Source organism: Artemia sp. Qi Xiang Cuo, chromosome 1, assembly GCF_049724085.1.
Source record: "Artemia sp. Qi Xiang Cuo chromosome 1, ASM4972408v1, whole genome shotgun sequence".
Lineage (NCBI taxonomy): Eukaryota > Metazoa > Arthropoda > Branchiopoda > Anostraca > Artemiidae > Artemia > Artemia sp. Qi Xiang Cuo.
In genome coordinates this window covers 53,963,757-53,976,621 of record NC_142794.1, presented here as the reverse complement: position 1 = coordinate 53,976,621, position 12,865 = coordinate 53,963,757, and the positions used below count along the sequence as shown (strand labels likewise).

At 35.6% G+C, this 12,865-nt stretch overlaps 1 protein-coding gene across 2 annotated transcripts in view; it reads right to left on the bottom strand.

Moving 5' to 3' along the window:
• Positions 1 to 228: 228 nt before the first annotated feature.
• LOC148956481 (uncharacterized) overlaps positions 229 to 12,865 on the bottom strand; it is a 59,805-nt gene continuing 47,168 nt past the window's right edge. For both annotated transcript variants that reach the window (XM_089095532.1, XM_089095523.1), the window contains exons 2-3: positions 6,319 to 6,470; positions 229 to 834 (exon numbers count right to left, since the gene is read on the bottom strand). In XM_089095532.1, the coding sequence (XP_088951658.1) occupies positions 611 to 834; positions 6,319 to 6,403 (309 nt within the window). In that variant the 5' untranslated portion in view covers positions 6,404 to 6,470 and the 3' untranslated portion in view covers positions 229 to 610. The remainder of the gene's footprint in view (positions 835 to 6,318; positions 6,471 to 12,865) is intronic.

Genomic DNA, 12,865 nt, shown 5'->3' with positions numbered 1-12,865 from the left:
GAAACTACAACAGAGAATTATGGACAGCAGGCCGCCCAGCACGCATTATATTAAATACCTAACCTAATCTACAAGACCTTATCCAGGGGGAGGGTTAGGGGATTTAACCTCCTCCCCCTGAAATGTTTGTCTGACTCGTAAAAATGTAACAAAAATGGACATAAACAAATTTTGTTTGCGTTTTTGAGTTTTTTGTGTACCCCCCCCCCCCCAAAAAAAAAAAAAAAATTGAGTAAAACCCCCTCCGGAAAAAAATCCCGGGTACGGCTTTGCTAATCTAACCAAAATACGAAGTTTATTTATTGAACATTTAATTAAAATATACCTGCAGAGTAGTTTTCTCACTGAGCCTAAGCTCCAAATGCAAACAGAAAAACCGGTTTTGAACAGATCAAACTTCTTGACTTTAGTCGGGATGTTTAACAATTACCACAATAACATCTGGAGTTTAAAAACCATACATAAATACAAAGGATTTATCGTGGTATTTGCAACAGGATCGTCGGGCAACATAAAAAAACCTCTCACCAACCTCTGTAAAAATAGCTTAAGACAATACCTATAAATATATACATTTACTTCGGAATTAATCAGTGTACTTTGCTTCTTTCTAGCTTAAGTTTTCCTTATTGCTAGTGTCTGTGTATCCAGCAACTTCTTTTCTTTTGTAGACGAGGTAGAGAAGAAGTGACTTAACAAGCGGATGATCAAAATCCAGACGTTCTTGGTTAATCAGATAATCGAGCGTTTCCCGGAAACAACAATCAAAGCCGGCTAAAGTTGTTGGGTCTTCACGGAGAACAGATGACGATATGAGTGGCTCACCAGTTTGGTCTAAAAATACATATCGATTTTGTAGATACTGTATCTTTCTGGACTGACACGCTTTGAAGCCGAAAAGCACATAGACACCCGTACATTTCGCTCTCAATTTTAAAGTAGCGCGAAAAATTTAAGAGTTCAAATAACGCTTTTAGAGCATAAAGATTTTATGAAGAAACAGTATTTAAGGCCTTGAGAAATGTACAATCTTTATGCAACAGTAGATTTGATAAACACTAGAAGAACAAGTCTGTAATTACTAGTTTTTTTGTATGTTATTTGACCCATTAGAATTTTAAAAATGGTATCTTACCCACAGATAACGCTATTTGTCCTTCCATTAAATTGGAATTTCCTATCTAAAGAGTAAATTTCTATTTGAAAAAAAAAACGTGAAAGTTTGACAAGCCAAGAGCATTTGAATCTTTTTTATTTATTAAATTTTTGACTAATTTTTTTGAGGCGGATACTATTTGTAAATCGAAGAATTAGGATAAATATAAACAAAGCCCTATAAAATAAAATCACACAAAATAAACATTTTTAAGTCCATAATAGAACGCTAGAATATAAAATTATCCATGACATTTTATTTTTTATTTACATTTATATATATATATATATATATATATATATATATATATATATATATATATATATATATATATATATATATATATATATATATATATATATATATATATATATATATATATATATATATATATATATATATATATATATATATATATATATATATATATATATATATTGTAGCTGAAAAACAAAACGAGTAATTTTGATGCATCGTAACAAGGGTGGGGGAATGAATTAGCAGGAGAATAAATAATAATTATTTTACCGTATAGCTTAAGTTCATTGCATTTTCAACGATATTTCACACCTTAAAAAGTTCACACAAAAATCAAAGTCTGACAAAAATTATTCGCATGAACTTCATCAGATAAATATTAGCATATTAGCTAATCATTCTGCTTATTATTAAACATTTTAGTTGCAACAAAAGATAAAATTCCAGAGAGAAGATATTTCAAATACAGACACGACAGTTCTGGAAAAATGGGGCTAAAATAAAAGGATACCTCTATCAGTATTGTTCACGAATGACTAACTATAAATTCGTCTTCCTAAATACAGCCTAAGCTAAATTGCCCTAATTAGAGCATGGGAAGTCTTTGAAGCTGTTATCTAAATTCCTTTTCTACTTCTAGGGCTTTAAATACTTGCAAAGCCAGAATTACTAGCTGTCTTAAATATAAAAAGAAACTAAATGTGGTTTAGAGTAAGCTTATTCTTGACTGCAAGCCTTAACTAAGAGCTTCCCGGGATGTGAGCTGGATTCCAAGTGAAATGCTATACCTGCTAGCCAAAGAGTCTGTCAGACGACAGGCGTAATAAAAAAAAATTGTTGTGGGAGGATCATGGAAAAATTGTTTTGCCCCCTTCCCCCAAACCTGAAATCTTCAGTTCCCTTGCTCCCCCTCCTCACCCAAATAAGTTTAAACTGGACGTTTCGACTCGATGATTGCCCCATCGACGAGACAAAACTGGACACACTAGCTTAACTATGTATAAATTCGTCACCTTTTAATGAAACATACTGACTGTAAGGAATCCCTATAATGAGAAATGCTCGCTTGCATTCAGGCTTCACGCAAAACAAACAAAAAGACTTTCTCGTGTGGATCAAAAACTTACTGACGCTTCAGGCCACGTTTTGTCTCTTTGGAGACACTTCAGGCGCCCTTTGTGTAATATGACGTTTTTTAATTTACTGCCTGGCTGGGAATTATTGATACTTACCAATTAGCAAATCTAAAATTGAGTATAGTAGGATGGAGACATCCAGCCTAGCTCCATGTCTGCCAGTTTGGAGCGCTATTTATTTTGTTCATAAAACATATTGAATCTTCGTCTTTTGCCACTATACTTTCTGTAAATTAGACACTCCGCCGAGGGTTCACTTTTCCCCATTTACTTTTAGAAATATATATACGAAAGTCTGTAAAATTCCAAATTTGTAATTCATATCCTTTCGATTCACCACATTAGATTGCAGCTGTGCATACAAAGTATTTGCAAGGAGTTTTGGTGGTTAAACAGTAATCCATCAAGTTTAAATTTGTGGCAGTCAAAGGAAAAACTTGAATTCGTTCTGGTTGATTAGAATGATTAGAAAACTTGCCATTGCAGCCGTTCACAACATCCGTTTTTTGATTGATACGACAAGACTATTTTTTTAAGATTTAACGAAGTGTAAACTTGCTTAGGTTCTGTTTTTATTACACATGAAGTGTGTTGTCAGCAGAGATATAATGTAATGTAATTTTATCTATAATTAATTTTTTCACTGTAACAAAAAAATGTAATTATGAGAAAGGAGAAGTTACTTTTACCTGGTTATATTTTTCCCCGTCTTACTTTAAAAATTTAAACTGAGGTTTCGGCATTATATTATTATAGTCTTAAAATTGATGATTAATTTTGTCAACGTTCTCATTTCAGTAACAACTCTCAACGCTGAATATATAAATTAATACAACAGTAAAAATCTTGCCTGAAAGTATTAATAAATAAAAAATTCTGGAATAAGGTCAAAAAGCCTCATTTTAAATTTTATACCTACAAAGTCACAACTGCTTTTTTTGTAACTTAGATTTACTTGACCCAGCCGAATAGCTTTGAGTATATTCCGGTTAAATGAATTTGAAAAACAATTACGATGTTCAATCCTTTCCGTGTCTGCCATCTAATTTGTCTTGCTTCTTTTTAGGCATTCGACAAATCTATTACTTGAAATGATTTCTTCTTACTTCTAGTTAATATAATGGAATTGAATATCACTGCCTTATCTATCCCTCCCTTATAAAAGGTCAATTCGATGCTAAAAAAAAAAAGTGGGAATTCTTACACAAGGAATCCTACAGCCCGCTGGTTTTCAAACCTATTGAGGGACATATGCAGGGTTTTTTCGAAAAAAAAAATCATTTGATGAGTTGAACAAGAAGTACCCAAGAATTCGGGAAGAGACCTGAACAAAGCAACACATTAAAGCGATTTTTATTTAGTAAACCGAATGCGTTAAAAATACGAAAAAAAGAAAGAAAAAGGAAATATAAGCCTAAAATCTAACCAAGTTTATGAGTAAACCCACCTATTTTCCTGTATAACTTGTAAAACGTAAATACTCCTTTAAACCAGACATTAAATAAACTTTCATAAAAATTTAAAATTTGCCTGGACGTAAACAAGCCCGTATCCAGGAGGAGGGGGGGTTAGGGGTTTGAACCCCCCTTGAAATCTTGGTCCAATTTGTAAAAACATAACAAAAATGAATATAAACAAATTTTTGATGCTTTTTTGAAGTTTTTTGTAAGCCCTCTCCCCCAAAAATACTTTTTTACCCCCCCCCCCCAAAAGAAAAAATCTGAATACAGCCCTTGACGTAAAATTACAAGCCCCTAGGAATGTCATTTTGACCAGAACAGAGTCCATATGTCAACTCTGGTCAAAGGTCAGCTCTTTATTTCTAACTCTAATTTTGGGTAGGGTTCACATCGGTGTCGGTGCCTTTTCATATAACAAATCGATTTAAATTCATAATTGTCCACTACACAAACCATTGAGCTATACAAATAAGCGGAAGTCTCACCACCAACTCAACTCTTTTATGGTGACCCTTGCAAATTAACAATATTCTTCATATACAAAGAAAGACATTGAACGGAGGGGTTACAAAGGACATCTAAAAAGGCGTGATGATTCCATGCTGAAGAGATATTCTATATTTCAAAAGGGCCTTGTGTGATTCTATATGCCTACATCCGTTTGCAACAAATTTTGATGACATACCAAGATTAAAGAATTAGATGATTGCCCACCCATCCTGAACCATTCATCAATATCACTATTCTCCCACCTTTTTGTAAACATCCAAAATTGTCAGAGCGATCAGTACAAAAGATTCATGAATCTTTGTGCACAGGTAAATGCTTTTTATATGTTTATAAAATAAATCATTCGTAAAACGAACTAATATGACCATTGTTTGGAATCCTGGATCTTTTATTCTTCTGTTCCGGGCTAATAATAAAACATGTGGCCCCTGCAACATTTTTGTTTGGACTGAACACAAGCATTCAGACTCTCAGCGGATTGGAAAAATAGTTTTATGGTAAATTTCGGGGGAACCAAATTCGTTTTCCAGATTTTTTCTAGTGCACTACGGGACTTATGGATATAAACTTGAAAATGTTCCAAAAAGTAAGCTTTTAGAATAATTTCTGGACTCCATTTTTGGGTAATGAATTTGGTATACCGTAAATTTTTTATTTATCTATTTTAGTTTTTTTTTTTTTTTGTATAGCAAAACGCAGTTCTCTTGGCTCAAGGACTTACAAATATAAGTTCCAAGCTGACAAGACAATAAATTTTGTATCTCGTTGTTCAGCCTAGTTTTCAATGGACTCGTGTTCCCAGCCGAAAATGTGCTATTATGCAAGGGTTCTGTTATCTCGTTGTTCAGCCTAGTTTTCAATGGACTCGTGTTCCCAGCCGAAAATGTGCTATTATGCAAGGGTTCTGTTGGCATTAGGACTTGTAGATATGAAGCCATTTCGAAAAAAAATTTTGAAACTGTCTTGGACCCCATTGCTGGGCGAACAGTTTTTTTTTTTTTTTTTTTTTTTATTCTCGTTGCACATTGCGATCTTCATCATTCAAATTTTTACAGATATAAGTATCAAGGTAATCGAAAAAATAATTTTAGGATCAGTTTCTGGCCACACTTACTTATCGTTTTTCTTTGGGGGGGGGGGGGTCTGTGCTTGCTACCTAGTTTTTTGTACATCAAGGCTGCTGTTTGTCTAAGAGCTTATAAGTTTTGAGCTATTGAAAAACAATATTTTGGCATTTTTTGGTACTTATTTTTTGGGCAAAAAAAGTTTTTTAGCCCAATGCCTTATCAGGACAAAGACATGGAAAGGGGTCCAGTTGCCCCACCTTCACATTAAACCCTTAATGAGGGCGCTGAATCTTTAAAATTGTATTCGACTAAGTGCCTTCCGAAGCTCCAACGACTACCGATTCCATGCGAAGTATGGAAGAAAAAGAAATAAATAGGAGAAACGACGGTCTTTCAAAAGTCAACATTAGTGCGCTGACTTCAATTCAATTCAATTCAATTTTATTCGAGAAAAAACATAGCACAAACATCAATAATAATAAAGTTCCTACAAGATAACTTGTTAAGGACCAAAAAATAAAAAAATTAAAGTAACACTGAAAAAAAAATAGAAGAATAAGACATGGGTAATTAAAGAAAATTGGTTAATAATGGAAAGATCAAATTATATTATCAAGTTAACAAGTTGACTTCGATTCAATATTTGTTTTTGTACAATTAGTAGGAAAGCTGCCTCCACAGTTATAAATGAAAGACAGCTAATTTTTAACACATCAAAGTTACACACTTACCAGTGCTAGATAGCTCCTTTTCGATTTCATCAATCTTTTTTAACACAGAGTGCATGAAGCTATCATTTCCACTCCCCATAGACATTTATAAAAAGGTATCCTTTAAGACGGAGTGCAAATCACACTGTTCTTCTTTGTAATATCTCCAAGCTCTAAAAGAAGACAAATTGTATTACAGCGGAAAATAAATTAAATTTCCAACAAAAGACGCTTTGGAATGTCAACTGTCAAAAAAGAAATTCTTCTTGTCAAGTTTTCAGTAAACTTCTAAAATCAGTGGGGGATCTTCTGAATATTTTTGTAACAGCATAAAAAAAGAGCTTTTCTAGCTCAGTACTGAAATCCAGTAAACGAGAATAATGGTATTAATAAGATAAAAAGATGAATCGAAGAAAAAGCAAATACTGACTTTCGGAATGTCTTTCCGAGGGGCTAATAACTGACCGTCGCAGGTGTCCCTCCCTTCGTGCCTCCGGCTGTGCCTCCGTGCCTCCGGCACACCTGAAACAGCGTGTTCTTGGAAGCGAAGGAACACAGTTTTATCTTTGGCTTATGGAAAGCGTACGGCGCGTTTTTTACGACGGCAAACTTTCTCCTCTTGAGAGGTTATCTTTACTTGGTCGTGTTGTTTACTGCGTTCGACATTGGAGATCCTGTTTCCTTAAAAGTGGACATTATGCTTTGAACGAGAATTTTATTACCACAAACCTTTACCATTGCCTAGAGATAAATATGCATTCCCTAGTGTTTCTCATTCGTCGATTCAAACGTCTTGGGCTCGAACGTCTTTTCAATTTCTCCCACATAAATAGCCAACCATGTGAAGATTTTTTTAGGAAGATGCGGTCTCAAACCAGCACTTACAGTACTGTAATAAACTTTTCGTTCCTCCAACTTCTACATCGACTCCGTCGATATGAAAGCATAAGGGATTTTTAAGCTCAATATTCTAATGAACAGCTTTCCTTGCCCAAGGCCATGCGAGTTACATCCATTGGTGTTGTGTCTGTCAGTTCCGATTTTTCTTAGCCCGGGGACGATGAAATCGAGCTCGAGCGAGGGCGAGCTCGTATTGACAGCCAGCGAATAATAAAAGCCTTGATACCCGACGGCGTACTTTCTGCTTTCGGTCACCAAGCACCGAATGTTCGTCTTTCTGTACTTCACGACAGTGACTCAGACGATGACTCAGAGGAAAATACTCTGTCCGATAAGCAGGAAAAGGCTTCCGTGACTGACACTGAATCGGGCTCAGAAAGTGACGGCATCTTTGAAGATTTGCCAGTAATTGCTCACTGTGTGAAATACCAGGTTGAGAAAAATTGGGTTAGTGAGCCTGTGACGAACATGAGGAGTTCTAGGTTTTGTCTTGTCAAGAATTCTGATGGCTTCATAACACCAATAAAAAAAAGCCACGCTGTTGGGGCTTCTGAGGGAAATCTCTGAGAAGCTGAGTAGTGACCGATTAAAACGCGTGATGGTCCAGGGCCGACGAGTAGGACTACGTGAGTCTCCACAAACCAATGCGGAGGTCGATGTGAAATCAGAATTGCGTATCGGTGAATGGTGCGTTTACAGACCAGTTGGCAGGGGAAAGAGAGTATTAGTTGGGCGGGTCATACAGTTTGGCTGCTTGTCTGGGTGAAGATGCCACTCTGTTGACACACAGAATATGGCGATGCCGTTCCCTGACAACATAGGAATTCTGTGCCAGTGGTTCTGGCTGAATGCTGATCCCACATTAACTGCTGCATTGGTAGACCAGGGTTACTGTGACTCCAGCCTGTATATCATGCATTCAGCAGAACCCGTTTCTATGGAAATCGGCACCAACATTATCTTTGGCTTTGACTCAGACGTCTTCACAAAGCTGAACTCATTTATGCAGAAGAAAGGGTTCCACTTTTTTGATGTCTCGTCAGCATCGCAATCATCATGTTAAAAATGGCACCTAAACCCAAAACTGACCTCAAGACCATAACCACCACCATCGCCATGTTCTGTGTGTCAACATAAGGAATTTTGTTTAACATTTTTCAGAGGTAGTTGTTATTTTTTTCCCTCCCCTCCTCCTCTCCACTCGGTTATATTTTTAATACAAAAACATATAAATCTTACAACTTTATACATTATCATATCACCTAAACTTAAAAAAAAAATTTATTATATGCCAGTCAATGTATTAGTGGACATGAAGGCACACTACCATTTAACTTTTTTCTTTGCCAAATATCTATCGCTCCCCCCGTTCCAGGGTGTCGCTTTTCCGGTGGCATTTTTACTTTAATTTCTTAAAATTCATATCCTTCAATTTTCACTAATACGAATTCGAATTTTAAAGGTGGTCTTCCAAAAAGCTTACTCTTACAACTTTAAATTTTTTTAATACAAAAAAACTATTTGCTCTCCTGTAGACTGGGCGTCTTCCGTCCACAAGAAACCCATTCTTGCGGTGGCACTTTTTTCCTTCTTTTTTTCTTTTTTTTGCAGCCCTTTTTACGACCAACCTTAATCAACAAAAAAACCAAAATACAACCAACCCATCAACAAAAAAAAACAAAAATAACCTTAATACCGACGTGCATGAGGGCACATAACTGAACAGAATCTTGAACCATGTCTCCTACGGACGAGGAGGCCACCCACGGCGGGGCTGGTCCTTCCAGCTCAAGTGCGCGTGCCCCTCGTCCCCCATTCGCTTGAGTTCTTGATATAATTTTATGAGTCTCGGATACATTCCGAGATCTAGGGCAGCGGAAGCGATGAATACCATCGGAAAACTTGTTATGCTCAGTAGAAGACTTATTAGTAGAAGACTTAGTGTTTATACTTGTGCTAACCGAGCTTAGTTTGATTTACTGAAGCTCATTTGTCCAGTTTCTTAGGGTTGTCATTTGAGCTGCGATTATCGAGATGTATACTGAAACGTACCAATAAATATCTGAGAAACTAGTTATTTTTTTTAGTTGGTTGCTTTACTTAGCGCTTTTTACTAATATCTCGGTAGTAACAGTTTTTCTGACTGTTGCTTTACAGTTTTCTCTTCAAATACCCAAAGGCCTGGGTTTAATACCAAGAAAATTGGATTCTAAGTACATTCGTGAAAAAGGGATCTGTGTTTCTTCCGGATTCTTTCGTGTCAAAGCTGCAGATTCCTTTTTTTTAGTACAATTAACAATCCGAGATCCAAGTGGCACAGCCACTAAACATATTTTCGACAAAACACCTTTAAATTAGTTGTTGTTTTCTTAGACCACACTGCCGTTCTAAGACGAACAAAAAAACTTTCAAATGGGGATAAATCCATTTATTTAGACGGTGAAAAAATAGGTACAAAAGTCCAGATATTTCGGTCACATATACAGCGGCCGTCTTCAGTAGAAATACTAAAATAATAAAATTCAAACTAGCATATTTATATACAACAAAATAAATAACTTTTCGGGTCATTCACAAAATAATGAACTTCCGGATTATTTTCAGAGAGAGTTCATTGACTGAATCTGAAAATAATCCAGTTTTTGCATGGATATCAACAACTTGCAGTCCTCCGTTCTTCTTCTTTAGGTACATATCACTTGTTTTCAGTCTTGGGGGTTCTTTTCCTTGCCAAATAAATCCGTAAATGATTTTTTCCAAGTTCTAAAAGATCACTTTTGAAGGTGCTGAAATATTTGACAGATACCGAATAACAGGCAAGCTGTATATATTTACATATTGCGCCCTTTGGAATATGCCTCCATCGTGCCTCCGGAGGCATGCCTCCGGTGTGCCTCCGTGCCTCATGCCTCCAGTTGTCCCTCAAAATGCCCAGTTGTTAACCCCTCGTGTCTTTCTTGGTCGATAAATTCAGAGATTTTACTAATTCAATTTCAAAGTTAAGTAAAACGACGTATACAATAAATGACAGGATGAGACTAACCAAATTGATGAAAATACTGAGTGAATATGTAGCCTACGGATGTCTTGACATGTTCAGCAATATCAGCGGTTTTGTTAGCCGATGTCAAATAATTATGGAGAAAGATTTTAAGCCTTCTTTGCTCTTGGGAAGAGATACAAAGAGGAAGAAAGATAAGACTGATCCCCCGCTCCAAAAAAAGATTAGCTTATAGATAGTATAGATGATAAATAAAAAAAGCATAAAACTTTTTCCATAGATCATAGAAAATCATTCAGGCCAAATCACCTTTTACACCCACGATCTATTTTTTTTTCTTTTTTTTTTGCACGGACCAAATTTCAAAAGCATGAAAATAGTATTTTATTGAACAACAGCTACATTAATAAAGTTGAACTTTCTCCCCATATTCCAAGAACACGACATCCAAATATGGACTTTTGCCAGCTTAACCTCCCTGCATATGGAGGGACAGATTTGGAATGAGTGTACAATAAACATGCTGTAGGAGGTGATATTTATTTATTACTCTTTATCTTCAGCTAGCGATGGTAGTGATCAGAATTATTAAGACTTTTTTGATGGGGTAGACACAAAAGTATCGACACTGAGCATTCTTATTGGGGGGAGGGGGAATCTTATTTCTTTCCTAATTAATAAGTCATTCGAAAACCTTTTCTTTGGTTCCTAAAGGGGGTTTTGATACCTTAAAATCATGTTACGAGCCACAGCGTCGACTGACCGTCTCAAAGACAAAGGCATAAGCGGATTTAAACAGGGAACTAGTCACCATCGAGAGCTATAGAGAATCCGTGGTTTAACCATGAAGTTTGATCAAAAAGACAATGATATTTTACGCCCCTTATGTTGGCAAGGATTTTAACCAAAGGGGGTAGCACTACAGGGAACTCCCAAAGCTTCCAAATTGCTTTAATGAAATTTGCTTTAAGCTGACCTTTAGCATTTCCCTAGTAGGCATGCAAGAATATTTTTAGGGACTGCCTTTTCCTGAACTTTAAAAAGAAAATTCGGCTCTATTTAATTAAAAAAAAAAATTCGCTTTCTAATAAAGTAAGTTTCATCAAAACTCAGTGTCTCTATCTCAAACACAAAACGGTAAAAGTGAAATTGTTTTTCTAAGATTTCAGGGAAAGTAGGTGTCGGCTTTTAGTTTTTTTGTCGTTTATTTGGATCTCTTATACAAGCTCTTCAAGCCATGGCACTACATGCCACTTCATGGCACTACACCCCAATCAATTGACCAAACAAAACTAAACAATTTATAATGAGTGAGATAGGAAATCCTTTAAGGTATCGAATCCCCCTAAGTAAATGTTAATGATCTGATTTGACTTGATGGATTTTCCTTTGTACCACGACTGATACTCCAACTAATTCCGACAAATGTGGATAGGAAGGAAATTTGATCCCTCCAAAGGAAATTGCACACACTGACATCTTTAGTACTCCGTATACATAGCGTATTGACATCAACATACTTTTAACTATTAAAAATACATTGACCTTTTTTATGCTATATGAAAACAAGCTTTATGCCCTTCTTAAAAAAAAAAAAAAATAAGAAGAAAAAAAGTAGAAGACATTCTGATCTATTGTTGCTTTTCCTTGTATTATTTATTACAGTGAATAACAAGAAATGAAACATTCACATTAATTATTTGCTACTTTTCTCATACATAAAAGAATGTCTATAAACTAAACAGTGATGATTGGGTTGGAAAATTACCATTGCATCTCAGCATTAGATAAAAATACCTAATTTTTCACAGTTGATTTTGAATTGAAGTTATCAAGTATTTTGCAGTAGGTTGCATAGGTTGCATCAAGACATGGCTAATTGTAGACAGAGAAAAGCCAAGAGAGATAGTCCAAGTAATTGAGAGGCAAATGTTTAAATGGCTGGGGCACGGGTAAATGGCGGGAGTATGCATGACTTTTTTATTGGAGACATAGTTGTTTGTTAGTTTTTGGAAAGGCATGCCTTTCCAAAATGAATTGAAGTTATCAAATATTTTACAGTAGGTTGCATAGGTTACATCAAGACATGGCTAATTATAGACAGAGAAAAGCAAAGACAGATAGTCCAAGCAATTCAATTTGTTATTCAAATTGTTATTCAATCCAATAAAAGATAAATCGGCCAATAGGATGCACTGCTTGATGAAGTGAGTGGTTGGATTAACATGGATGCCTTCTTGTTTGACATTGTGTTTTTTAAGCTTGAATGATTTTGCTTAGTTTAAGAATAAAAATCCACGACTGTAAGGCTTATTGAGTTTTGATAAAGAATTTTTTACATGCAGAAAGCTAAATGCTCCTTTGATAGTTTCTAAATAAATCATTCAGGCAAGTCGTGCAAGTTTCCTTGTATTTGAAATAGGTTTCTTATCTCCTTTCCTCTGTGTTGTTACATAACCGTCAATTACCATAAAAGTGTTAATTGTGAATGGTCAGCTCTAAATTGTTTTAATTGCGTGTTCAAGTAATGTGAGCCTAACGTAAATAAAGATACCTCCATTTTGGGTGCTATAAGACTATAAATTACCAATTCTTCAAAACAAATTTTAGCCTAGAGTCTTAGCTTAGAGTTTTAGTTAGAGTTGAAGTTTAGTATAGTTGTAGTTA